Raw genomic sequence first — 25,441 nt, forward strand, 5'->3', positions numbered from 1 at the left:
ATTCTTTTGAATATGACTGTCATTGAAGTTTGACTGGGGAAGGATGGGTAAGTTCCGCACTGCTCTTAAATTAGGCTGCAACCGACCTTGGAGAGTCTGGTGCAAAGTGAAATTGCTCTTCAATTTTCCTGCAGGAACGCTGTCTCTCACTACATTCCACACAAAAAGACTCATGTCAGAAGAGCCTTCTCACTTGGGATAAACGTTGTGAGGTTTAAATCACAAAATGCATCGGATTTGAAACTGTGCCCGACAGTATTTTATATACCTGTGTAAAGGTTCAAACAACACATAACACGGGTAGTGGTCACACAAGCAAGCAAGTTCACTTCTTTCACAGACTATGCAATCATATAATTACCACCTAATACAGCATTGAATGAGACCATTGGGCCCAGCACATGCTAGCTTTATCATAGTTTTATCCAATTAAGTCTCATGCCATTGCTCTGTCCAAATGATGCAGCAGACATTTCCTCTTCAAGTCTTCAATTCCCTTTTAATATGTACTGGTGAATCTGTTTCTGCCCTTTCAGGCAGTAAATTCCAGATTGTAAGAACCCACTCAATAATTATTGTGGTCATCTCACTGCTCTTTATTCTGTAGGACATTAAATGTGGGCAGGAATTTACTTCTCCCCCCGACCCCAGACATGTAGTGTTGATATTTCTTACACTCGCTATATCAATGTACATTTCAAAGACATGTGCATCATATCTTCATTGTTTCAGAGCATCCAACTGATGATATGAAGGTCTCATATTCCATCTTACTTTAGATCACTTGAGACATGGTGCTCTATTGGAAGCTCTCTGTTGCAATCTGATAGTTTAAGGCTAGCCAAGACACTTATGTGCCTGTGAATCTAACATTTTCACATTATAATTAGCTATCTTAAATGTCTGTTGGATTCTTCAAAATCATATAACCACGGCCACTTTGGATAACGTAATCATTGTCACATCAGGTAAAACACTCTGCTAGAGATAAACTCAGAAAGGCAAAAGTGAAGACTGCAGATGCTGGAAACCAAAGTTTAGATCAGAGTGGTGCTGGAAAAGCACAGCAGGTCAGGCAGCATCCGAGGAGCAGGAAAATTGATGTTTCGGGCAAAAGCCATTCATTAGGAATGGAGACAGGGAGCCTCCGGGGAGAGAGGTAAATGGGTGGGGGTTGGGGGATGGGGGAGGGGTTGGGGGGGTAGAAGGACAAAATGGGTTTAATAGCAAAGAGTACAATAGGTGAATGAGGGTGAGGGTGGAGGTGATAGGTCAGAGGGGAGGGTAGGGGAAGGTAGTAAAGAGTACAATGAGTGGATGGAGATGGGGATGAAGGTGATAGGTCAGAGAGGAGGTGAGTGGATCGGTGGGAAGGGAGGTTGGCAGGTAGGACAGGTCATGAGGACGGTGTTGAGCTGGAAGTTTGGAACTGGGGTAGGGTGGGAGGAGGGAAAATGAGGAAACTGATGAAGTCCACATTGATGCCCTGGGGTTGAAGTGTTCTAAGGCGAAAGATGAGGCGTTCTTTCTCCAGGCGTCGAGTGGTGAGGGAGCGGCGGTGAAGGATGCCCAGGACCTACATGTCCTCAGCAGAATGGGAGGGGAGTTGGAATGTTGGGCCACGGGGCAGTGAGGTTGATTGGTGCGGGTGTCCTGGAGATGTTCCCTAAAGTGCTCTGCGAGAAGGCGTTCAGTCTCCCAAATGTAGAGGGGACCGCATCAGGAGCAAAGGATACAATAAATGACATTGGTGGATGTGCAAGTGAAACTTTGATGGATGTGGAAGGCTCCTTTGGGGCCTTGGATGGAGGTGAGGGAGGAGGTGTGGGTGCAGGTTTTGGCACCAGGGCATCAATGTGGACTTCATCAGTTTCATCATTTCTGTTCCCCCCACCTTACCTCAGTTCCAAACTTCCAGCTCAGCATCGTCCTCATGACCTGTCCTATCTGCCAATCTCCCTTCCCACCTATCTGCTCCACCCTCCTCTCTGACCGATCACTTCAATCCCCACCTCCATCAACCCATTGTACCCTTTGTTACCTTTCCCCACCCTCCTCTCTGACCTATCACCTCCATCCCCACCCCCATTCACTTATTGTACTCAAAGTTTGGGAGAAGATTTGTAGCTCGGGTGCTCGTTGTTGTGGTTCTGTTCGCCGAGCTGGGAGCTTTTGTTGCAAGCGTTTTGTTGCAAACAGAGAACAGCCAGGGAATTCCTAGAGGCATGGCACTCATCCACTGATTCTATCAACAAACACATCGACCTGGACCCAATATACCGGCCACTGCAGCGGACAGCAACTGACAACCGGAAGCGGCAGAGACAAACCACTATAAATGCCAGAGGAAACATGACAGAAGCGCTTCACAGGAGGCTCCCAAGCACTGAGGATGTCACCTAGAAAGGGGACGAAACGTTTGCAACAAAAACTCCCAGCTCGGTGAACAGAACCACAACACCTATTGTACTCTTTGCTACTTTCTCCCCAGCCCCACCCCCCCCCCCCCATTTATCCCCACCCTAGAGGCTCTCCACCTCCATTCCTGATGAAGGACTTTTGCCCGAAACGTCAATTTTCCTGCTGCTCGGATGCTGCTTGACCTGCTGTGCTTTTGCAGCACCACTCTAATCTAAACTCTGGAGATAAACTCACTTTTACTCATGCAAAATTTGGAGGTGGCTTTCATATCACCTACTCACCTGGCCTTGACTTCATTGTCGTTTTAAAGGTGGGAGTTAAGGCCTCAAGTGGCCAGCTCACTCTCACCCCCATTGATGATATAAAGTGGCCATGGATTGACTGCCAGTTTGTTGGATAGTGTGACGTATATTGGAACAGTGGGATGCCTGGCTAAATAGCCTGCTTCAGCTTTGGGCACAGAGAAGGAGAGGATATGCGGGGCTCTTTGAGCGATCGCCTACCCCTGGGTGGGCTCTTCCAGCCTGACCTTTGCACCCTATCCACCTCCCCCTCTACCCAACAAAAAACCACTACCCTTGCCCTGATGCTAACCATTGAGAAACCCCAAGCACTTACTCTGCACCCTGTTCCTGGTTCTGCCTTTATCAGGATTGGCTGCATTATAGGCAATGCCCAGATCTCCCGTAGCACTGTTGGGTATTCAGGTGGCCGGCATGCTCTCATGGTTGGGGCCTTCTCAAAATTTGGTTGGTGGGGAGGGGCCATTCAAAATCCCACCTTTCACCAATTAATATTCCCGTGAGTTGTAAAGAGTGGCAAGGCAGCTGTCAGGAGCAGGGTTGGTTTCCTAATATAGTCACAGGCTGGGAAATATTATCCAAGATTACCAACCCTTTGGGTATTGGAAATAACTTCCCCTTATGTGCTTGATCAATATTTGGAAACATCACTTTTAATTCCCCCCCAACGCTATTTGCTCAAAGGACAACCATAACTTTTCTGCCTCCGTACAATTTTGTCATTCAACTAAGGATCCACTAAATCTCTCTAATATCTTCCCTAAAGTATGGTAGCATTGGTCACACTACTTTAACTGAGTCTTAAACAGAGTTATGGTTCAACATTATTCTCTGCTTTCATCCCCTTTGCCTCATTTATAAACTTAAGAATCTACTATGCCTTTTTAAATAGGATTACCACATGTCCTGCTGCTTTCCAAGATCTGTGTGAAAGTATCGGCGATCCTAAGTCTTGTTTGAAATGTATCCTTTATTTTACAAGGCTCTCCTCAGTCTCCTCACCCCCCCCAAAAAACTAATCACTCCACACTTCTCTGCACGATATTTTGCCTGCCACATGACTGTCTCTCCCATCAATTCATGCAAGACTTCACTCTGAAGTCTGCTACTTGTTTACTGCATTTTCAGGTTTTGTGTCAAAAGTAGACTTTTAAATTGTACCCAGGCTTAGAATATCAGTATCTGTAAAAGCCGCACTGATCTCACCCTTGTATGCTTTTCTTCAGTCTTGGAACAACGCTTCATTAATGCTCCCTGGCTTTTTGTCAGTCATGCAATTTCGCATTTACGTGGTCCCCACATCTTTCAACAACTTTATCATTTTACAAACAGGTCTGTTATTTCACATTCTGTTAAACATCTTTTGAAAGTCCATATGCACAAGACCCAATACACCCATTGTTTCATTAAAAATTCGCAACACGTTTCATTTTCTAAACAATAAACTTTGCTCTCCAATACTGGGATATTTTCCAGCATTGCCAGGTTTATACCTCTTAACTTATTTAACAAAGGTATAAAGATTACAATCCTCTGAAACGATTCCCCTCTTGAAGAAGAATTAGAATATTTTGGATGAATTACCACCTGAACTCTCCTCAGCAACACAGGGAGCATCCCATTTGGGCTGAGTAACAAACTTTTTGAGTCCCCTTTCTTTATTTATTCTCATCCCTTCAATTTCGACACAGATCTTCGTATTTTGTCATCATGCACTCAACACTGTGGAGGTGTAAAGAAAGTCAGTTTAAAGGAAGTGACCAAGTTGTTAGATGAAGGAAGGGCTGTTGATGATACATGGACTTTAGTAAGATGTTTGATAAGGTTCCCCATGGTAAACTAATAGAGAAAGTGAAGTCACATGGTATGCAGGGTGTTCTAGCTAGATGGATAAAGAACTGGTTGAGCAACAGGAGACAGAGAGTAGTAGTTGAAGGGAGTTTCTCGAAATGGAGAAAGGTGACCAGTGGTGTTCCACAGGGGCCAGTGAGGGGGCCACTGTTGTTTGTGATATACATAAATGATCTTGAAGAGGGCACTGTTGGTATGATCAGCAAGTTTGCAGATGACACGAAGATTGGTGGAGTAACAGAAAGCATAAGGGACTGTCAGAGAATACAGGAGGATATAGATAGACTGGAGAGTTGGCCAGAAAAGTGGCAGATGGAGTTCAATCCAGACAAATGTGAGGTGATGCATTTAGGAAATCTAATTCCAGAGAGAATTATACAATGAATGGAAGAGCTTTGGGACAAGTTGATGGGCAGAGAGATCTGGGAGTGCAGATCCATTGTACCCTGAAGGTTGTTGCAAAGGGGGATAGAGTGGTCAAGAAGGCATATAGTATGCTTGCCTTCATTAGACGGGGTATTGTGTATAGGAGGTGGCCGGTCATGTTAAAATTGTACAAGACATTGGTTCGGCCACATTTAGAATACTGTGTACAGTTCTGGTCACCACATTACCAAAAGGATGTGGACGCTTTGGAGAGGGTGCAGAGAAAGTTTTCGAGGAGGTTGCCTGATATGGCCGGTGCTATATTTGAAGAGAGGTTGAGTAGGTTAGATTTGTTCTCATTAGAAAAAAGGAGATTGAGGGGGGACCTGATTGAGGTTTACAAAATCATGAAGGGTATAGACAGGGTGGATAGAGATAAGCTTTTTCCCAGGGTGAAGGATTCAATAACGGGAGGTCATGCTTTCAAGGTGAGAGATGAACAGTTTAGAACATAGAACATAGAACATAGAAAAATACAGCGCAGTACAGGCCCTTCAGCCCTCGATGTTGTGCCGATCCAAGCCCACCTAACCTACACTAGCCCACTTTCCTCCATATGCCTATCCAATGCCTGTTTAAATGCCCATAAAGAGGGAGAGTCCACCATTGTTACTGGCAGGGCATTCCATGAACTCACGACTCGCTGAGTAAAGAATCTATCCCTAACATCTATCCTATACCTACCTCCCCTTAATTTAAAGCTTATTTAAGGGGGATACATGCGGCAAGTACTTCACACAGATAGTGGTGGGTATCTGGAACACGTTGCCAGCAGAAGTGGTAGAGGCAGGCACGGTAGATTCATTTAAGATGCGTCTGGACAGATGCATGAGTAGGTGGGGAACAGAAGGATACAGATCCTTAGGAATTGGGTGACAGGTTTTAGTCAGTAGATTTGGATCAGCTCAGGCTTGGAGGGCCAAAGGGCCTGTTCCTGGGCTGTAAGTTTTCTTTGTTCTAATCATGGAGGAGAAAGTGAGGACTGCAGATGCTGGAGATCAGAGCTGAAAATGTGTTGCTGGAAAAGCGCAGCAGGTCAGGCAGCATCCAAGGAGCAGGAGAATTGACGTTTCGGGCATGAGCCCTCCTTCAGCCCTGACAAAGGGCTCATGCCTGAAACTTCGATTCTCCTGCTCCTTGGATTCTGCCTGACCTGCTGCGCTTTTCCAGCAACACATTTTCAGCTTTGTTCTAATCAAGGCCAATCTATCTAGCATGAATATGTTTGGACTGTGGGAGGAAACCCACGCAGACATGGGGAGAAAGTGCAAACTTCATATAGATTGTAATTGAACCTGGGACCCTGGCACTGTGAGGCAGCAGTGCTAAAGTCACAAGGAGGCTACTCACTTGCATATGATAGCCATACGCTTAGCATTCGAGAAGTTCTCCAGTTGCAAAGATTCCTGTGTTAGGAAGGCCACAGTGAGATGAAAGTAATTATTCCAAAGCTGTGGAAACAAATTGAAGAATGAATTGTAAAAGTTCAATGCATGGACTGATTTCCCAACAAGCATCACTCTACACACCATTCCTCCAAGCCACTGGGTCCATCTGTGAATCCTGGACACACAACTCTCAGCATTGTCATGGAGCAAACATAAATGTACTTCCGCCACTGCCCAGTTTGGGATGGCAGGGGAGCCAGGGCTGTGATGGGGCCTGTAGCAATTGGGAAAGCTGAAGGAGGAACGACCGGGATGACGTCTCAAAACCGCATGTGACACTTCCAAAAGGCTCCATGTTCAAGCACGAATCAACGAGGGTCAAGGCTGTGAGCAGCCTCAGTGCTTCTTCTTGAGCCTTGATACCCTGCAGAACTTTTCCTTTTCACTCAGCAGCTGATGTCCTTCGAACTCCTGGCCCCAGATTAGTATCAGGTTCGAGACAGAGCCAGAAGAGTTTGGGTGGACTGGGGAGAGTGGTGCAAGTGGTCTTTTCTCATGTGGTTTTATACCCACATCCATGTTTTTGAGTTCAAGACAGACACTTTGAGGAAAAGGTAATGTCAAGAACTCTTTTCAAGCATGTGTTTTTTTAATACTACAGTCCATTACATATTATAAATTCATAAGATATAGGAGCAGAATTAGGCCATTTGGCCCATCAAGCCTGCTCTGCCATTCCATCATGGCTTATATGCTCCTCACCCCCATTTTCCTACCTCCTCCCATATCCCGTCAACCCATTAATAATTAAAAATCTGTCTAACTCCTCCTTAAATTTACTTTATAAATAAATGTACTTTGAGATAGCAAATTCCACAGATTCACAACCCTTTTGGGAGAAATATATTAAGACTAGATAATATAGTCTGTTATATTCAGAGTTATATCAGGCTCTATCTTATTGCTGAATTATTGACAGATCATTTCTTAAACATTGCCACATAATGATGCGTAGTATACTCTGCATGTCCCTTTGCATTTGTTTTTAACATTCACATAGCTAGAGTACAGGCTTCTGCCTAACTCTCCATGTGCTTTTATCTCTTCTGTCCAAGTCCACCCTTACTGTGTTATTTACACCCAATGAGGGGCAGCTCCACCACATCATACAACATTGTTCTAGCATCCTGAAGCCTTTGTGCAATAGTGTTGCCGACGCTGAAAACGTCATCTTTAAAAAGGACTTGTACGAGCACCTGAAATGTCACAACATTCAAGGGAAAGGGCCTTGTGCGGGGAAGTGGGAACTAGTGTTGGCAGTAGTGTATTTTTATTGGTGTAGTCTCAACAGGCTGAAGGGCCTCTTATGTACAATATGATTCTATGAGTCTAACAGGGATGAATGTCAGGAAATGTCCACTGCTGGAAGTTGTCCTAAGTCATTCCGTAAGACCAGAAGATGTAGGAGCAGAAGTTGACATTCAATTCATTGAATTGGCTTCACCATTCAATGAGCTGAATAATCTTCAACTCCACTTTCCTGCCTTTTCCCATAACCCTTAAATCCCTTACTGATTAAAAATCTGCCTCATCTCAGCTTTGAACATACACAATGACCTAGCCTTAATGACCCCTGTGATAAAGAATTCCATAGATTCACTACCCTCTGAAAGAAAGAAATTCTCCTCATCTCGGTCTTAAATTTGTGAATCCTTACTCTGAGATCTTGCCCTCTGGTCTTAGACTCTCCCACAAGTGGAGGCTTTTGCCCCAAACGTCGATTTCGCTGCTCCTTGGATGCTGCCTGAACTGCTGTGCTCTTCCAGCACCACTAACCCAGAATCTGGTTTCCAGTATCTGCAGTCATTGCTTTTACCCTACTGCGCCTACCCTGTCAAGTCCCCAAAGAATTATGTGTGTTTCAACCAGGCTGCCTCTTATTCTTCTATACAGGCCCAATATTACCCAACCTCTCCTCATTAAACAGTCCCTCCCATATCCGCCTAGTGAACCTTCTCTGCACTGCCTTCAATGCCAAATATCTCTCCTTTGATAACGCGCCCGAAATCATTTAGAGTATTCCAGTTGTGGTCTGACTAGAGCCAATTATAGGTTTTGGAAAAACCACTTTCTTTAATACACCATTCCCTTTAAAATGAAGTCCATTTGTCCTTCCTATTATTTACTGGACGTGGACACGAGATTTTTATTATTCATGGATGCAGACTCCTAAATCTCTCTGTTCTGCAGCTTTCTCTCTGTAATTCCCTAGATAGTTATCTCTGGGAAGCAACCCACCAATTTCAATAGCAGCGCATCATTGGAAGTGTCAACTGGAGGTGAGACACATCTCCCAGAGAATATCCTCACTCTCATCCCCACCAAAGATCTGGATTTTAATTCCTTCATATGAGATAAGGATTAAAAAAGGAATGTCTTCTCCCAGAGGATCATTCATTGGAAATGTCTTCCCCAGGGGAGGCTGGCTACTCCAGGCTGAGTTACAAAAGTTTTTGATCAACAAAAGGAACAGGGATCATGTAGCAGAGTGGATTTAGAGCAACAATCAAATCAATCATGATCTTAGTGGATGGCGGAGCAAACCCAAGGGGACAAATGGTCTCCTCCTCCTCCTCCTCCTATTTCGACATGCTACGACTGGCCTGGGAATACATGCTGATACCACTGGATGCTTGAGTGGAGAAATATCTATTTCCTGGCACGTGCAAGGATTAGTGTGAAAATTCACACAGATACATATGCAAAAGTGTTTTAAAATAAATAACTTGCTGCCAATCAAGCAGAAAGTACTGTTTTTTGCATTAGTGGACAATGATGGAAAATTGCTGACAGGGCAGTGTGGGTAACCCCATCGTATCAATGTGTGTTCTCCCCTTACTCCTCCTGTGAAACCTTTTGTCCAGGGACAAACATACCTGGAGCTCAAAGCTTGCACTGTTCAAAAACATTTTGTTTAATGTCTCCGCGTAGTGGTTGATGGCGCGTCGAAAAACCCTGCAGAGAGAGAAAAGAAACCACATAACTCATTACTAAACATTTCTTCAACTGAAGACTCCTAAAGCAAGTCATGGCAGAAGGGAAAACAAAAAGGCTTATGTTCCAGATAGAAGTACAAGAAGCAATCAGAAAGGCTAATGGAATATTTTAGTTGTGATCTCAAAAGGCCTGGAATATGAAGTAAATGAAGTGATGGTTCAGCTGAGTTGAAAATGGATCAGATGCTATCTGGAGCATTGGCTTCAATACTGAGTGCCTTAAACAAAAATATAGCAAACTTTTCATTGACAAGCACCCAATGCGACCAGGAATGTGCTGGCTGATCAAATATTCTGAGTGATCAAGATGCCCATGCAATTAATGTAAAAATGCACAGTAAGTTATGGACATTACTGGTATACTTCAGTCACAGCTTCAATCACTTAAATAATAATGTAACATAGCCTTAAATACAGCTTACTGACAGACAGCCTTTTCACTCGCACCCCCAACTGACTCCTCAGACACTGCAGTATTTGAGGAGGAATTGATGTGAAACTAAATCAACTGCTGATATTTCATATGGCTATTTGATTGAACAACAAGTATAGTTTATTTGAGGCAAATAAATTTAAAAACTGAAATAACTAGACAGAATAATACAATAATCTTCACAGTATTTGAGGTTTATATGTTGTGCCAGTATATTGAGAGGGTTAGTTCATATGGTGCTGGTTAAATGAGATAAGATCAGGTGTAGGCCATTTGGCCCTTCAAGCTTGCCCTGCTATTTGACAAGATCATGTCTGATCTGATTGTAACCTCCGATCCACATTCCACCATGTAACCTCCTGGTAAGCTCTCCCCCCTCGTTTATCAAGAACTGATGGACTTTCATCTTAAAAATATCAAAGACTCTGCTTCCTCTGCTTTTGGTGGAGGAGAGTGTAGGAAAGAAAAAAAAGACCTGAAAGGGTAGATTTACCAAAATAAAACCAGAGTTAGAGGTTTAACTCTGAAGGAGAGGTTGGATGACCTGGAACATAGCAGATTGATGAGCAATCTAATTGAGTTTCCTTTCTTTCCTGAAGGAAACAAGGGGAAAGAAAAACTCTTCACACAAAACCTACAAATGTCTCTGTAGACATTTGAAATCTTAGGGACTGAGATGCATTGTTTTTTTTTGTTTAGTATTGTCATGGACCAGGCCAGACCCCCTCAAAACATTTTTAAAAATAGCCCAGATCATAACTTTGCTCGTTGTTTTAAGCAGGCCTAGAGTGGGTATTCCAGGAGAGATGCTGCTGGTCAAGCTAGTTAGTTTTCAACAAAACAGAATTTATTTACAACATCACAATGAAACACAAAGAACAGAAAACAGAACACCGAATAACTCATCTGAAAACTGAACAGACTACCCCAACTTAATGATGCTGTTCCAAAAATACCTGCAACAATCCCCATCAACATCCCTTGGCACAAAAGGAAAAATTAAACATGTTCTTACAGGAGAGAACTCAGAGAGAGAGAGAGAGAGAGAGAGAGAGAGAGATAGAGAGAGAGAGACAGGGTCCAGCAGCCTTTCTTCACACACACCCTGCTCAATTAAAACCAAACCAGTGAATAGCTGAGCTGAGAGAACTGGCCACTCCACTTTCATCTCACTAGTGTTTTTTTTTTAACTTGGGAGCCTTCTGCCTGATGCAGTATCTGTTAACTGTCAACAAATTGGCCCTAATATCTATCCAAACTCAGACTTTTTGGAATCTGTGTCATTTACAACCTCCCTGAAAAAAAACAAGGACAACATAATCTTGTTAAAGGAACAGCCTCGTCACAGCATGGTATCAAGGTGGAGGAATGGAACTTAGGGAATAAAATGAACTCCTAAAATGATAGAACCAACTTGACAGGCTGAATGGCCAACATATTCCTATTTCCTATTCTGTTTCTCCGTTCTTTAAATACAATTATAACCTCTTCTGAAGGCGATGCAAATAAAGTTACTATGTGAATATGGTAGGGAGGTTGAAGTGAGAAGCTGAAGGCGTCTGGTGATCAAATCTGCATTTCTGTTTTTGGGCTCACTAACAGGGAGGTTATAAGGATAATAAAGAAACAGCAGCAGGAGTAGGTCACTCCATGTATTGGATTAAAGTGTGCAATATAAAACACTGTCAACCTATCAACAGATAAAACTGAGCAAGGTAATGGTGTCAGAAGTGATCCAATGGGAGAAAGGTTTATGAGCTGAGGACATGACAAGGAGGATATTAGCCAGTGATCCATTTCAGATTCAATGCCAGTGAACTCTGGCTGCAATTTATTTTCCCCAACTCATTCTCATGATGCAGACATGACCAGCAAGGTCAGGATTTATTCCCTAACCACCATGCGTAAGAAGGAATGGAATTTCTGTAGCTCCTCAAGATGTCTTGAAGTACTTTACAGCCAATGTAGCATTTAGAAGTCTATTCGGATGCAGACCATTCACATAGGGAATTCTGGATGACTAACGAAATTGAGGGTTTGGTTACGAAAAAGAAGGAAGCATAAGTCAGGTATCGACAGGATAGATCGAGTGAATCCTTAGAAGAGTATAAAGGGAGTAGAAGTATACTTAAGAGGGAAATCAGGAGGGCAAATAGGGGACATGAGATAGCTTGGGCAAATAGAATTAAGGAGAATCCAAAGGGATTTTACAAATATATTAAGGGCAAAAGAGTAACTAGGGAGAAAATAGGGCCCCTCAAAGATCAGCAAGGTGACCTTTGTGTGGAGCCACAGAAAATGGGGGAGTTATTAAATAAATATTTTGTATCAGTATTTACTGTAGAAAAGAAAATGGAAGAGAAAGGCTACAAGGAAATAGATGGTGACATTTTGCAAAATGTCCAGATTACAGAGGAGGAAGTGCTGTGGCAGATGAGTTTAATTCAGATAAATGTGAGGTGCTGCATTTTGGGAAAGCAAATCTTAGCAGGACATATACACTTAATGGTAAGGTCCTAGGGAGTGTTGCTGAACAAAAGAGACCTTGGAGTGCAGGTTCATAGCTCCTTGAAAGTGGAGTTGCAGATAGATAGGATAGTGAAGAAGGTGTTTGGTATGCTTTCCTTTATTGGTCAGAGTACTGAGTACAGGAGTTGGGAGGTCATGTTGCAGCTGTACAGGACATTGGTTAGGTCACTGTTGGAATATTGCGTGCAATTCTGGTCTCCTTCCTATCAAAAAGATGTTGTGAAAGTTGAAAGGGTTCAGAAAAGATTTACAAGGATATTGCCAGGGTTGGAGAATTTGAGCTCCAGAGCGAGGCTGAACAGGTTGGGGCTGTTTTCCCTGGAGCATCGAAGGACGAGGGGTGACCTTACAGAGGTTTATAAAATTATGATGGGCATGGATAAGATAAATAGACAAAGTCTTTTCCCTGGGGTCGGGGAGTTCAGAATTAGAGGGCATAGATTTAGGGTGAGGGGGGAAAGATATAAAAGAGACCTAAGTGGCAACTTTTTCACGCAGAGGGTGATACGTGTATGGAATGAGCTGCCAGAGGATGTGGTGGAGGCTGGTACAATTGTAACATTTAAAAGGCATTTGGATGGGTATATGAATAGGAATGCTGGCAGATGAGACTAGATTGGGTTGGAATATCTGGTCGGCATGGACAGGTTGGACCAAAGGATCTGTTTCCATAGTGTACATCTCTGTGACTTTATAAGTGTTGCTAAATTGCTTGGTGCAGGCTTGAAGGGCTGAATGGTCTACTCTCAGTCCTATTTTCTGTATTTCTTCTCATACCAAGAAAAGGCCTGAAGAAGCCGTTAGCTGCACTGGTGTCAGTGTAAAATGTTGTCATCCTTGACATTATCATTATATTTTGCTCATGAGCTAGTGGAGGGACTTAATTCTTTTATAGCATCAAGCAGCAAGCTTGGAGCATTAGCAACAGAATGGATCAGTCGGACTGAATGGACTGTGTCATGCATTCTGTTCCTTTCTAATTTATTCATAGGTTGTGCAGGTGCCTGCAATTGCTGCCTGTTTCTAACTGTCTCCTGAGAGAGAGAGGTCTTGTGATGCAGAGATACAATCCTTATCCCTGGACTGAGAGGCCTGAATTCAAGTACCATCTCCTTCTGAGGTGTCTGATAATATTTCTGAACAGGTTGGTTAGAAAAATAGATAATTGCCTCCTGAGAAAGTGTTTGTGAGCTACCACTGCGGTCTGAGTGGGTATATCCAAAGTGCTGCACAGTAGGGAGTTCCAGGGTTTTGACCCAGCGACGGTGGCATTGTTCCATGTCAGCATAGTCTATGGAGTCAAAGGTGAACTTGCAGCTCCCAAACAGCTGTCACACTGTGCTTGTAGGTGGTGGATAGTGTGGGTTTGGAAGGTGCTGTCGAAGGGAGATTTGTGAGTTGTTGCAGTGCATCTTTCGATGGTATAACTGCTGCCATTGGACCCTGGAGCGAATGAATGTTTCAGAAGTAGACGGTTTGCCAATCAAACAGGTTGCTTTCTCCTGAGTGGGGGTTGAGCTTCTTGAGTGCTGGAGAGCTGCACTCATCCAGGCAAGTGGGGAATAATTCCATCACATTTCTGACTGGTGCCTAATGGGTGGTGAATGGACTTTGGGGAGTAAGGAGGAGAGTTAAACTGTTGAATAGTTCAGCATCTAACCTGTCCTTGTGACTACAGTAGTCATCTATGACCATCTAAATTAGTTTCTAATGGAGTCCTGCACATGGAGATGGACTCTTTGGTCCAACCCGTCCATGGAAACCATCAGGATGTTGATGAAGATTACATGACCATTGGTGAGCATTCTCATTTCCAATCTAATGATGGAGGGAAGGGTATTGGTGAAGCAGCTGAGGATGAACAACTCTGATCAACTCAGCCAGTGTCCTTGGAGAGGGGGTACACAGTGTCCACCAATACTCTCAATGTCTTTATACAAAGGTAGGCATCAAGGGGGGAACTTTATCTCCTTTCCTGCTCCATTTTTGTTTGGCCCCCTCTCTCTCTCCCTACCTGCCCCTTACCTTTGGGGTCATCTGCATTGTCTCTAGTAGGTTTTGCATGCAAATTAATGAACTGGGAAACGTGGGAGATTTACTGGTGGTGGTTAACAGATGAAAAATGCCGCTGGTGATTTGAAGGTTGGGGAAACCACTTATGAATACAGAAATTAACAGAAAAATAAATTTAAATAAATAACTGAGGTGTCTATGCGCTGGTAGACTCGGGTTCAAGTCCTACCTGCTCCAGAGGTGCGTAATACTATCTTTGAACAGGTTGATTAGAAAATATTGAAATAAAAAAGAACTCAGGTGAATTTGCACACAATGCAGACAGCCTCACTGTTAAAATGATGATTCTTAGCCAAAGTCTTTTTGCTGTTAACTGGGAGCACATCTTTGTTTGAACAGAATGCTGATAGCGTCACTGAGCTCACACAGTGCCCTATGGTGTGTCGCAGCTGAATTAGCTTGTACGCACAGCTGAAATGACATGATTTGCTGAGTTAATTACTGGATCTGATCATGTTAATGCAGCTCCTACACATTGTGAGCACAGGAACTCCCCCCAGTCAATCTCCCCGATGTGATCATCAAATCCAACCAGGGAAACATAACAACAGCAACCAGAAAAAAGCCCTACAGAACTAAGCAGAACAAACATGTGCATCCAGCTAAGCCGCAGATTGTACTTGTGTGGTGTCTATTACCTAACAAACTGCCCAAGGCACTTTATAGGCGGATTAAATTAAATGTAATGATTCTATATCAGTGGGATATGGGCATCACTGGCTGGGAGAAAGTGAGGACTGCAGATGCTGGAGATCAGAGCTTAAAAATGTGTTGCTGGAAAAGCGCAGCAGGTCAGGCAGCATCAAAGGAACAGGAGAATCGATGTTTCGGGCATAAGCCCTTCTTCAGGAAACATCACTGGCTGGGCCAGCATTTATTGTCCATCTGTAATTGCCTTGGAAAATGTAGTTGAAAATGTGTTGCTGGAAAAGCGCAGCAGGTCAGGCAGCATCCAAAGAGCAGGAGAATCGATGTTTCGGGCATGAGCCCTTCTTCAGGAATGCCATTCCTGAAGAAGGGCTCATGCCCGAAACATCAATTCTCCTGCTCTTTGGATGCTGCCTGACCTGCTGCACTTTTCCAGCAACACATTTTCAGCTCTGATCTCCAGCATCTGCAGTCCTCACTTGCTCTTGGAAAATGTGGTACCTTCTCAAGCCACCACAGTCCAGGGGAATTTGGATATTCCACAGTGCTGTAAGGAAGGGATTCCCAGGATTTTAATCATTCGACCCTCAGATGTAGGAGCGGAAGTAGGCCATTCAGCCCATTGAGTCTGCTTAGTCCCAAAAATGTGGAAAAAAATCAGCCTTGTGCATCCCAAAGAGCATCTCAGAATAGGATAGAGAGGTTTCGGGAAGAAATTCCAGTGCTCTGGGTGTAGATGGCTGATGACACAGGCGAATTCCCAACGTGTTGATTGAATTACTGAACAGGCCAGAATTAATTGTGTGCAGACAACCTGGAAAGTTGTGGGGTTGAAAGTTGCAAAATAGATGAGGATTGAAGGGGATGGCACATTGGAGGGATTTGAAAACTTGGATGAGAATTTTCAAATCAAGGTCTTTCGTGACCGCCTGTAAGCTCAGGGGTGAATGGAACTTGGCATAAGAAATGGCAGGTCTGGGCAGCTTTGGATGACATCAAGTAACCTGCAAATCCCCATTCCACCAACATTGATGCATCATGAATTTGATGTTCACTATCTTCAAGACATACTGCATCAACTAGTTCAGTTTGGGATTATAGTCAGCATGGACTAGTTGGACCAAATGGTCTGTTTCTATGCTCTTTGACTCAATAACTCACAGAGGCTTCTTTATCAGCACTTCCCAGACCTGTGACCTCAACCATCAAGAAGGACAGGACAAATGTACAGGAACATCATTCACTCTAAGTTCCCCTCCAAACTGTGCACTCTCCCACCCTACATATATATCCTTCAATCTTCCTGGGTCAGAACGCTGGTGTTTCCTCCCTCACTGCACTATGGCTATACTGATTCCACACACACTACAGCAGTTCAAGACAATGACCAAGCGCCACCTTGTCATGGCATAATTCAGGAGTTCCTAACCGATGCCAGCTTTGTAATGATGGCGTAGCCTTGAGAACTTTTCTTAAAAGCAGACCAATGACTGGCTTGGTTCAGTTTTGCATTCCCTTTCTGAATCAGATTGATTTTGTCATTGCCTGTAGTCACAACATTCAGAAAGGTCTTTCCAGTGCTGTGGGTAGTTTCTCTGAGTTTGACTCCCACCCCAGGTCTTAACATCTAAGCTAATGATAATGCAAATCGCTACTCCTTCTGAGACATCTCCGAATGGCAGATGGTAAGAGTGGGAGAGATTTTCATGTATGCACATGATGTTGAATGTTGAAATCTCGAATATCAATTTCCTTCACTCCATGTTTCATTATGCAGACAAGAGGCCATGTTGTCACTGCAACTTGGATTCCCTGAGTGAACCGTAACACAAGGTCACACTGAACATCTCTTTCAATTGTTAACTGTACCCTGTTACACAGAAGCACTGTCCTTGACAAAGTAAATTGGCTCAATGTTTGAGTTCCAACAAAGCCTGTTGGCACAGAATCTGATTTTACATTGAAATGTATCATTTAATTATCAAGCCTCAGTTCTCTTAAACATTGAAATACTTGGTAGATATTAAGACTGTCAAAACCTCTTCAGGACTGCTTCATGCCATGGGAGAAAGTGAGGAGTGCAGATGCTGGAGATCAGAGTTGAGAGTGTGGTGCTGGAAAAGCACAACAGGGCAGACAGCATCCGAGCAGCAGGAGAATTGACGTTTCGGGCATAAGAAGCTGTTCCTGATGAAGGGCTTATGCCTGAAATGTCGATTTTCCTGCTCCTCAGATGCTGCCTGACCTGCTGTGTTTTCCCAGCACCACACTCTTGACTTCATGTCATATGGGTCAATATTGCAAGTGCAGATGTGATCTGATTTTCAATTTCCTTTATGTTTTTTTTTCCCAAAACTATTCATGTGAGTTGTCCAACTTGAGAGGGCACCAGAGGTAGGATAGAGAATCATTTCTGTATTGTTTTCATACACCTAATGTCGGTGCCAAACATTCCAGGCAACAGAGATATTTGCATCGCAAACATTCCACTGTCATATCGCAAACAAATTCCAACCTCAGAAAATTGCACTCCCACTATCATAGCCATTACATCACTAATCTATTAGGTGAAAGATTTCTTTACTTAAAGAATATTCATGACAGGTTTTTGCAACAATTATTGGTAATTCCATGGTCACTATTACTGAGGCTAGCTTTCAATTCCAGATTTAGTAATTGGAGTTCTGCATTATGCCACAGATTTTCTTTAGAGATTAGATTCCCTTCAGCCCACCCCAACTCTCCGAAGAGTAACCCACCCAGACCCCCATTACCCTCTCACTAATGCACCTAACACTATGGGCAATTTAGCACGGCCAATCTACCTAAGAGAAAGTGAGGACTGCAGATGCTGGAGGTCAGAGCTTAAAAATGTGTTGCTGGAAAAGTGCAGCAGGTCAGGCAGCATCAAAGGAGCAGGAGAATCGACATTTCGGGCATAAGCCTTTCTTCAGGAATGAGGAGGGTGTGCCAAGCAGACTAAGATAAAAGGTACGGAGGAGGGACTTGGGGAGGGGTGCTGGAAATACGATAGGTGGAAGGAGGTTAAGGTGAGGGTGATAGGCTGGAGAGGGGATGGGGGCGGAGAGGTCGGGAAGAAGATTGCAGGTCAAGAAGGCGGTGCTGAGTCTGAGGGTTGGGACTGAGAAAAGGGTGGGGGGAGGGGAAATGAGGAAGCTGGAGAAATTTGCATTCATCCCTTGTGGTTGGAGGGTTCCTGGGCGGAAGATGAGGCGCTCTTCCTCCAGGCGTCGTGTTGCCATGGTCTGGCTTCAGTCCAACCCGTCCATGCAGACCAGATATCCCAACCCAGTCTAGTCCCACTTGCCAGCACCCGGCCCATATCCCTCCAAACCCTTCTTATTCATATACCCATCCAAATGCTTCTTAAATGTTGCTATTGTACCAGCCTCCACTATTTCCTCTAGCAGCTCATTCCATAAGCGTAACACCCTCTGTATGAAAAAGTTGCCCCTTAGGTCTCTTTTACATCTTTCCCCTCTCACCCTAAACCTAAGCCCTCTAGTTCTGGACTCCACTACCCCAGGGAAAAGACTTTGCCCATTTATCCTATCCATGCTCCTCATGATTTTGTAAACCTCTCACCCCTCAGCCTCTGACGCTCCAGGGAAAATAGCCCTTGCCTATTCAACCTCTCCCTATAGCTCAAATCGTCCAACCCTGGCAATATCCTTGTTAATCTTTTCTGAATCCTTTCAAGTTTCACAACATCTTTCCGATATGAAGGAGATCAAAATTACACGCAATATCCCAACAGTGACCTAACCAATGTCCTGTACAGCCGCAACATGACCTCCCGACTCCTGCACTCAATATTCTGACCAATAAAGCAAAGCATACCAAACGCCTTCTTCACTATCCTAGCTAGCTGCGAATCCACTTTCAAGGAGCTATGAACCTGCACTCAAAGGTCTCTTTGTTCAGCAACACTCCCCAGGACCTTACCATTAAGTGTATAAGTCCTGCTAAGATTTGCTTTCCCAAAATGCAGCACCTCGCATTTATCTGTATTAAACTCCATCTGCCACTTCTCAGCTCATTGGCCCATCTGATCAAGAGCTAGTTGTAATCTCAGGTAACCTTCATTGCTGTCCACGACACCTCCAATTTTGGTGTCATCTGCAAACTTACTAACTGTACCTCTTATGCTCTCATTCAAATCATTTCTGTAAATGACAAAAAGTAGAGGACCCAGCACTGATCCTTGTGGCACTCCACTGATCATAGACCTCCAATCTGAAAAACAATTCTCCACCACCACCCTCTGACTTCTATCTTTGAGCCAGTTCAGTATCCAAATGGCTAGTTCTCCCTATATTCTGAGAGATCTAATCTTGCTAACCAGTCTTCCATGGGGAACCTTGTTGAATGCCTTACTGAAGCCCATAGAGATCACATCCACTGCTCTGCCTTCATCAATCCTCTTTGTTACTTCTTCAAAACAACTCAATAAAGTTTGTTAGACATGATTTCCCACACATAAAGCCATGTTGACTATCCTTAATCAGTCCTTGCCTTTCCAAATACATGTACATCCTGTCCCTCAGGATTCCCTCCAACAACTTGCCCACCACTGAGGTCAGGCTCCCTTTAAAACATTGCTCATCTGGACCTTTCGCAACTCTGTCCCTTACCTTAAACCTATGCCCTCTAGTCTTGGAGTCCCCTACCATGGGGAAAAGCTGTCAGCTATCTATTTTATCTGTGCCTGTCATGATTTTATGTACCCCTCAGTCTCCTATATTCCAAGGAAAAAAGTTCCAGCTTATCTAGCCTCTCCCTGTAACTCAAACCTTCCAGTTACAATCAATCATCTTCCATGCAAATGCACTACCCCTAACACCATGGGCGGTTGGCTTATTAAGTAGCTAAATGAGTGATAACAAACGCCTTCTAAAAATCAAAACATATTGCATCCACTGCTTCTCCTTTATTGGAATAGCTTCTTTTTCCTAAGATATATTCCATCATGCCCAGGGATTTATTTCCTTTCACCTCATTAGCTTTCTGAGCATTTTTCTTTTATGATAGTTATTTTATTTATTTCCTCTCCTCTTCCAAAGACATTAGCACTAAACCAATGTCTCTCCCGCGTGAGGGATTGTGCGACAGAGCGGACAGAAAATTTTTATGAGTTCAAGTTTGTCAGGAATGGAAGACGCAAAGTTGCCAGAAGAGTTCACAGGGTCACTACCTTCGCAGTGTGAATTATTGTGTGGTGTACAGGCAAGCATGGAATCCAATCTGTCACATGACCAAGTCCAATCGAATATTAAGCTGGAGAGGTTTCCCAGGATGTTGCTGGGAATGGAAGGCTTGAGTTGTAAGGAGATGCTGGACAGGCTGGGACTTTTATCGCTGGAGTGTACGAGGTTGTGGAGTGACCTTATAGAGGTTTATAAAATCATGAGGGGCATAGATAAGGTAAATGGTAGGTGTATTTTCCCGAGGCTGGGGCATTTCAAGACTTGACTGCATTTATCTAAGGTGAGAGGAGAAAGATTTTAAAAAGGCATGAGAACAAAGAACATTACAATGCAGTACAGGCCCTTCGGCCCTCAATGTTGCGCCGACCTGCGTAACCAATCTGAAGCCCATCTAACCTACACTATTCCATTTTCCTACACATGCCTATCCAATGATCATTTAAATGCCTGCAAAGTTTGTGAGTCTACTACTGTTGCAGGCAGTGTGTTCCACGCCCCTACTACTCTCTGAGAAAAGAAACTACCTCTGACATCTGTCCTTTCTCTATCATCCCTCAATTTAAAGCTATGTCACCTCATGCTAGCCATCATCATCTGAGGAAAAAGGCTCTCTTTGTCCACCTGACCTAACCCTCTGATTATCTTATATATCTCAGTTAAGTCACCTCTCAACCTTCTTCTCTCTAATGAAAATTGCCTCAAGTCCCTCAACCTTTCCTCGTAACATCTTCTTTCCAAACCAGGCAACATCCTAGTAAATCTCCTCCAAACCCTTTCCAAAGCTTTCCAAAGGGGCAATTTTTTTTACGCAAGGACTGGTTAGTGTGTGGAATGAACTTCCAGAAGAAGTGGTGGATTACAGCTACAACATTTAAAAGCTTTTCCCCACAGTGCGGGAGTCTAAAACTAAAGGCCATGGGTTTAATGGAGAGGTGAGAAATACAGAAGAGTCCACAGGGGCGATTTTTATCACACAGAGGATGCTGAGTGTCTGGAATGGGCTGCCAAATGTAGTGGTGGAGGTGAGTACAATATTGTCATTTGAGAAGCATCTAGACAGGTACATTGAGGGGATAGGTATGTTGTGGTTCTGTTCGCCGAGCTGGAAGTTTTTGTTGCAAACGTTTCGTCCCCTGGCTAGGAGACATCATCAGTGCTCTGGAGCCTCCTGCGAAGTGCTTCTTTGATGTTTCTTCCAGTATTTATAGTGGTCTGTCCTTGCCGCTTCCGGGTGTCAGTTTCAGCTGTCCGCTGTAGTGGTTGGTATATTGGGTCCAGGTCGATGTGTTTGTTGATTGAGTTTGTGGATGAATGCCATGCCTCTAGGAATTCCCTGGCTGTTCTCTGTCTGGCTTGCCCTATGATAGTAGTGTTTTCCCAGTCGAATTCATGTTGCTTGTTGTCTGCGTGTGTGGCTACTAGGGATAGCTGGTCGTGTCGTTTCGTGGCTAGTTGATGTTCATGTATGCGGATTGTTAGCTGTCTTCCTGTTTGTCCTATATAGGTATGCAGAGATAGGAACCAAATGCTGGCAAATTGGATGAGTTTAAATTGTAAGTATTGGACAGCATGGTCAAGTTGGGCCGAAGGGCCTGTTTCAATGCTGTGGATCTCTATGACTCTATAACATTTGGATATGTACGTAAATAAGAAATGTTTGGAGGGATATGGGACAGGAGCAGGCAGGTGGGACTAGTTTAGTTTTGGATTATGTTCAGTGTGGACAGGTTGAACTGAAGGGCTTGGTTCCATGCTGTATGACTCTATGACTCTAAATGAAATGATCTGCCAGTTAATCGGTTTTAATGGAATTGGCCAAGTAATAACATCAGTTGGAGAAACTGAGAGAAATTATCTGCTCCCCTTGGAATGGGATCATGGGAAATTCATTCCTGATGAAGGACTCTGGCCCGAAACATCAATTTTCCTGACACTCTCAATTCCAATCTGCAACATCACTGTCTCCTCATGGGAAATTTATGACAAACTGTGAGAACAGGCAAAGTCTCAGTTGATGGAGCTCTGACAATGCAGTTCCCCAGTACTGGCCGGATTTGTCTTCCTCGCGGAATGTAAATAATTATGAAGTTATCACTTGCTGTGTTTTAGTAAACAGCAATTGAGATGATCATAAGGAACTTGTGAACAATGTAGTAGGGTTTAAATATCATTTACAGGTCTATGATGGGGAAAGGTTTTGTGCTGACGTCAGTGTTTGTCATAATTGCTCTAGGTGCTACATTCTGTGTGGAGATTAAACAAAAATACTTTGACAAAGACGACCAGGGGAAACAAGTTGTCTTAAGCCATGTTCCCTCAATTGACTGCTCGCCCTCAGGCTACTGTTTCTGGAACTATCAACTCAAACTGTCTTTCTGAAGTGCTAGAAATTGTTGTTTCACAGCAGTCGGCCTGATATCAAAGAAAACTTACATGTCATGGTCACACAGTGATAAAGCATTGAAGCGGAAAAATCTGCAGTGGCTGTTTCTTAACTCCACCACAGTATGGAACTTCCTACACACCCACAGTGAAGGGAGAGATTGCAAAGCGGAAGGAAAAGAGGAACGGAAAAGGAGAGTGAAAGAGAAAGGTAGGGAAACAGATATGTTGGAAAGGTTAGTGGGAAAACTCCACACGAGAAACATAAACCACCGATTTTGAAATATGGCATTGGGGTGTGAGAGGTGTTTGAGAAAGGAGGAAATGGAGGTCAGAAGGCTTGGGTTTTGTCCTCCAAGTTTGATATCATTGGCAAGTTTAACAGGGTGTTGGGAAACTTCGAAGGGTTCATAAAAAAGACTTACAAGGATGTTACCAGGGTTGGAGGATTTGAGCTATCAGGCGAGGCTGAACAGGCTGGGGCTGTTTTCCCTGGAGCGTCAGTGGTGAGGGGTGACCTTATACGGGTTTATAAAATCATTACTGGCATGGATAGGGCAAATAGACAAGGTCCTTTCCCTGGAGTGAGGGAGTCCAGAACCAAAGACCATAGGTTTAGGGTGAGAGGGGAAAAATTTCAAATTTACTCAGAGAGTAGGAAGGGTATGGAATGCTTTGCCTGCAACGGTAATAGATTCGCCAAGTTTAAGTGCATTTAAGTCGTCATTGGACAGGCATATCGATGTGCATGGAATAGTGTCGGTGGGATGGGCTTCAGACAGGGCGGCACAACATCGAGGGCTGAAGGGCCTTTACTGCGCTGTAATGTTCTATGTTCTATGTACTTAAGGTGCAACTTTTTAATGCAGAGCGGGCGCATGTATGGAATGAGTTGCCAGAGGCAGTGGTGGAGGCTGGTACAATTATGACATTCAAAAGGCATCTGGATGGGTATATGAATAGGAAGTGTTTAGAGAGATATGGGATAAGTGCTGGCAAATGGAACTAGATGGGGTTAGGATATCTGGTCAGCATGGACGAGTTGGGCCGAAGAGTCTGTTTCCACGCTATGTAAGCCTATGATTCTATGACTCAATTTATATTCTGTACTAACATAGGTAGTTCTTGTACAAGCTCATATTATGGAAAAATCATGCTTTAGAAGCGCTTGAAGTACTGGCAATGTAATCGCGCTACATTTTCAATGTTCGCTCGTCAGAAACAGTTGCACCAATTCGTCAATCGCATTTCAACGAATTTGTGTTAATGAAGCGTGCGTTATGGTGGCATGACCATTCATCAAGTGATTTATAATTTGGCAAAAGAGCCCAACTGTTCACGTATTGATGCTTGAGGGGTATCACTGTTTACTATCCTCCAATCTGAAAAATAACCATTCGCTGTGATCTATTGCTTTTTAACGTTAAACAAATTTCCTAAACAGGTTGACTCTGTCCCTCTCATTGTGAGCTTCAACATTTTTCATTTTTTTTTTAAGTCTGCTTTGTCCAACATTTGTCAAAGGCTAATTGAATGCCGACCTTTGTATCGAGAGGGTTAAGATGGGGTCAAAGTCCTTTAGATATAAAAAGACTTGGTTAGACACACTGAAGTATAGTGAACACTATTTGACATGACACCAGAGAAAGAAGAACGTACACTGAACTATAGAATTATATAAGGCAGAAGGAGAAGGTAAGAAACAAGAGTAGACCATTCAGCCCATCAAGCCTGTCCTACCATTGAACAAGATCATTGGCTGATTTGTCCCAGGCCTCAGTTCCTCTTTGATGCCAATTCGTCACAGTTCTCAACACCTGATATTCTCTTTACCTCCTCTTTAACTACTTCCAGTGAATCAGCCTCCACAACCCCCTGTGGTCGAGAATTCTATTCATTCACACCTTGGCGTGTATTATAGGAATATCGAAACATAGAAGAGAGGATCAGGAGGAGACCATTCGGCCCTTTGAGCCTGCTCCACCATTCATCATGATCATGGCTGACTGTCCAACTCAATAACCTCATCCTAGTTTCTCCCCATAACCTTTGATCCCATTCACCGGAAGTGCTATATCTAGCCAGCTCTTGAATACATTCAATGTTTTGGCATCAACTGCTTCCTGTGGTAATGAATTCCTGGGTCATCTCTTTGTCGGTCAAGCAATGTCTCCTCATCTCCATCCTAAATGGTCGACCCTAAATCGTCAGACTGTGACCCCCTGGTTCTGGACACACCATCCATCAGGAACATCCTCCCTGCATCTACCCTGTCTATCCCTTTTAGAACTTTTTAAGTCTCCTTATTCGTCTGAACTCCAGTGAAAACAAGCCTAACCTAGTCAATCTCTCCTCATCCGTCAGTCCTGCCATCCCCGGGATCAGCCTGGTAAACCTTCGCTGCACTCCCTCGAGAGCAAGAGCATCCTTCCTCAGGAAAAGAGACCAAAACTGCCCACAATATTCTCGGTGTGGCCTCACCAAGGCCCTGTATAACTGCAACCACACATCCCTGTTCCTGGACTAGAAAGCTTGCAAAATGAACTTTCATTGGTTCAAAAAAGAAACCTCTGGAATAGGAATTTGTTCTCCATTGAGATTTTGATGTTGTCGAGCTCCCCTTTGCAATCTTATTGAACTGCGCAAAAAACCTGCCTTGCACATCTCCTTTAAACTTTCCTCCTCTCACCTTAAATCAATGTCC

General features: G+C 43.7%; 1 protein-coding gene across 2 annotated transcripts in view; it reads right to left on the reverse strand.

Annotated features, from left to right (window-relative positions):
* The window catches only part of LOC132824791 (dedicator of cytokinesis protein 2-like), a 1,235,709-nt gene that overhangs the window by 342,872 nt on the left and 867,396 nt on the right, over positions 1-25,441 (reverse strand). For both annotated transcript variants that reach the window (XM_060839646.1, XM_060839560.1), the window contains exons 30-31: positions 9,325-9,403; positions 6,351-6,451 (exon numbers count right to left, since the gene is read on the reverse strand). In XM_060839646.1, the coding sequence (XP_060695629.1) occupies positions 6,351-6,451; positions 9,325-9,403 (180 nt within the window). The remainder of the gene's footprint in view (positions 1-6,350; positions 6,452-9,324; positions 9,404-25,441) is intronic.

The sequence above is a fragment of the Hemiscyllium ocellatum genome, chromosome 1, assembly GCF_020745735.1.
Source record: "Hemiscyllium ocellatum isolate sHemOce1 chromosome 1, sHemOce1.pat.X.cur, whole genome shotgun sequence".
Classification (NCBI taxonomy): domain Eukaryota; kingdom Metazoa; phylum Chordata; class Chondrichthyes; order Orectolobiformes; family Hemiscylliidae; genus Hemiscyllium; species Hemiscyllium ocellatum.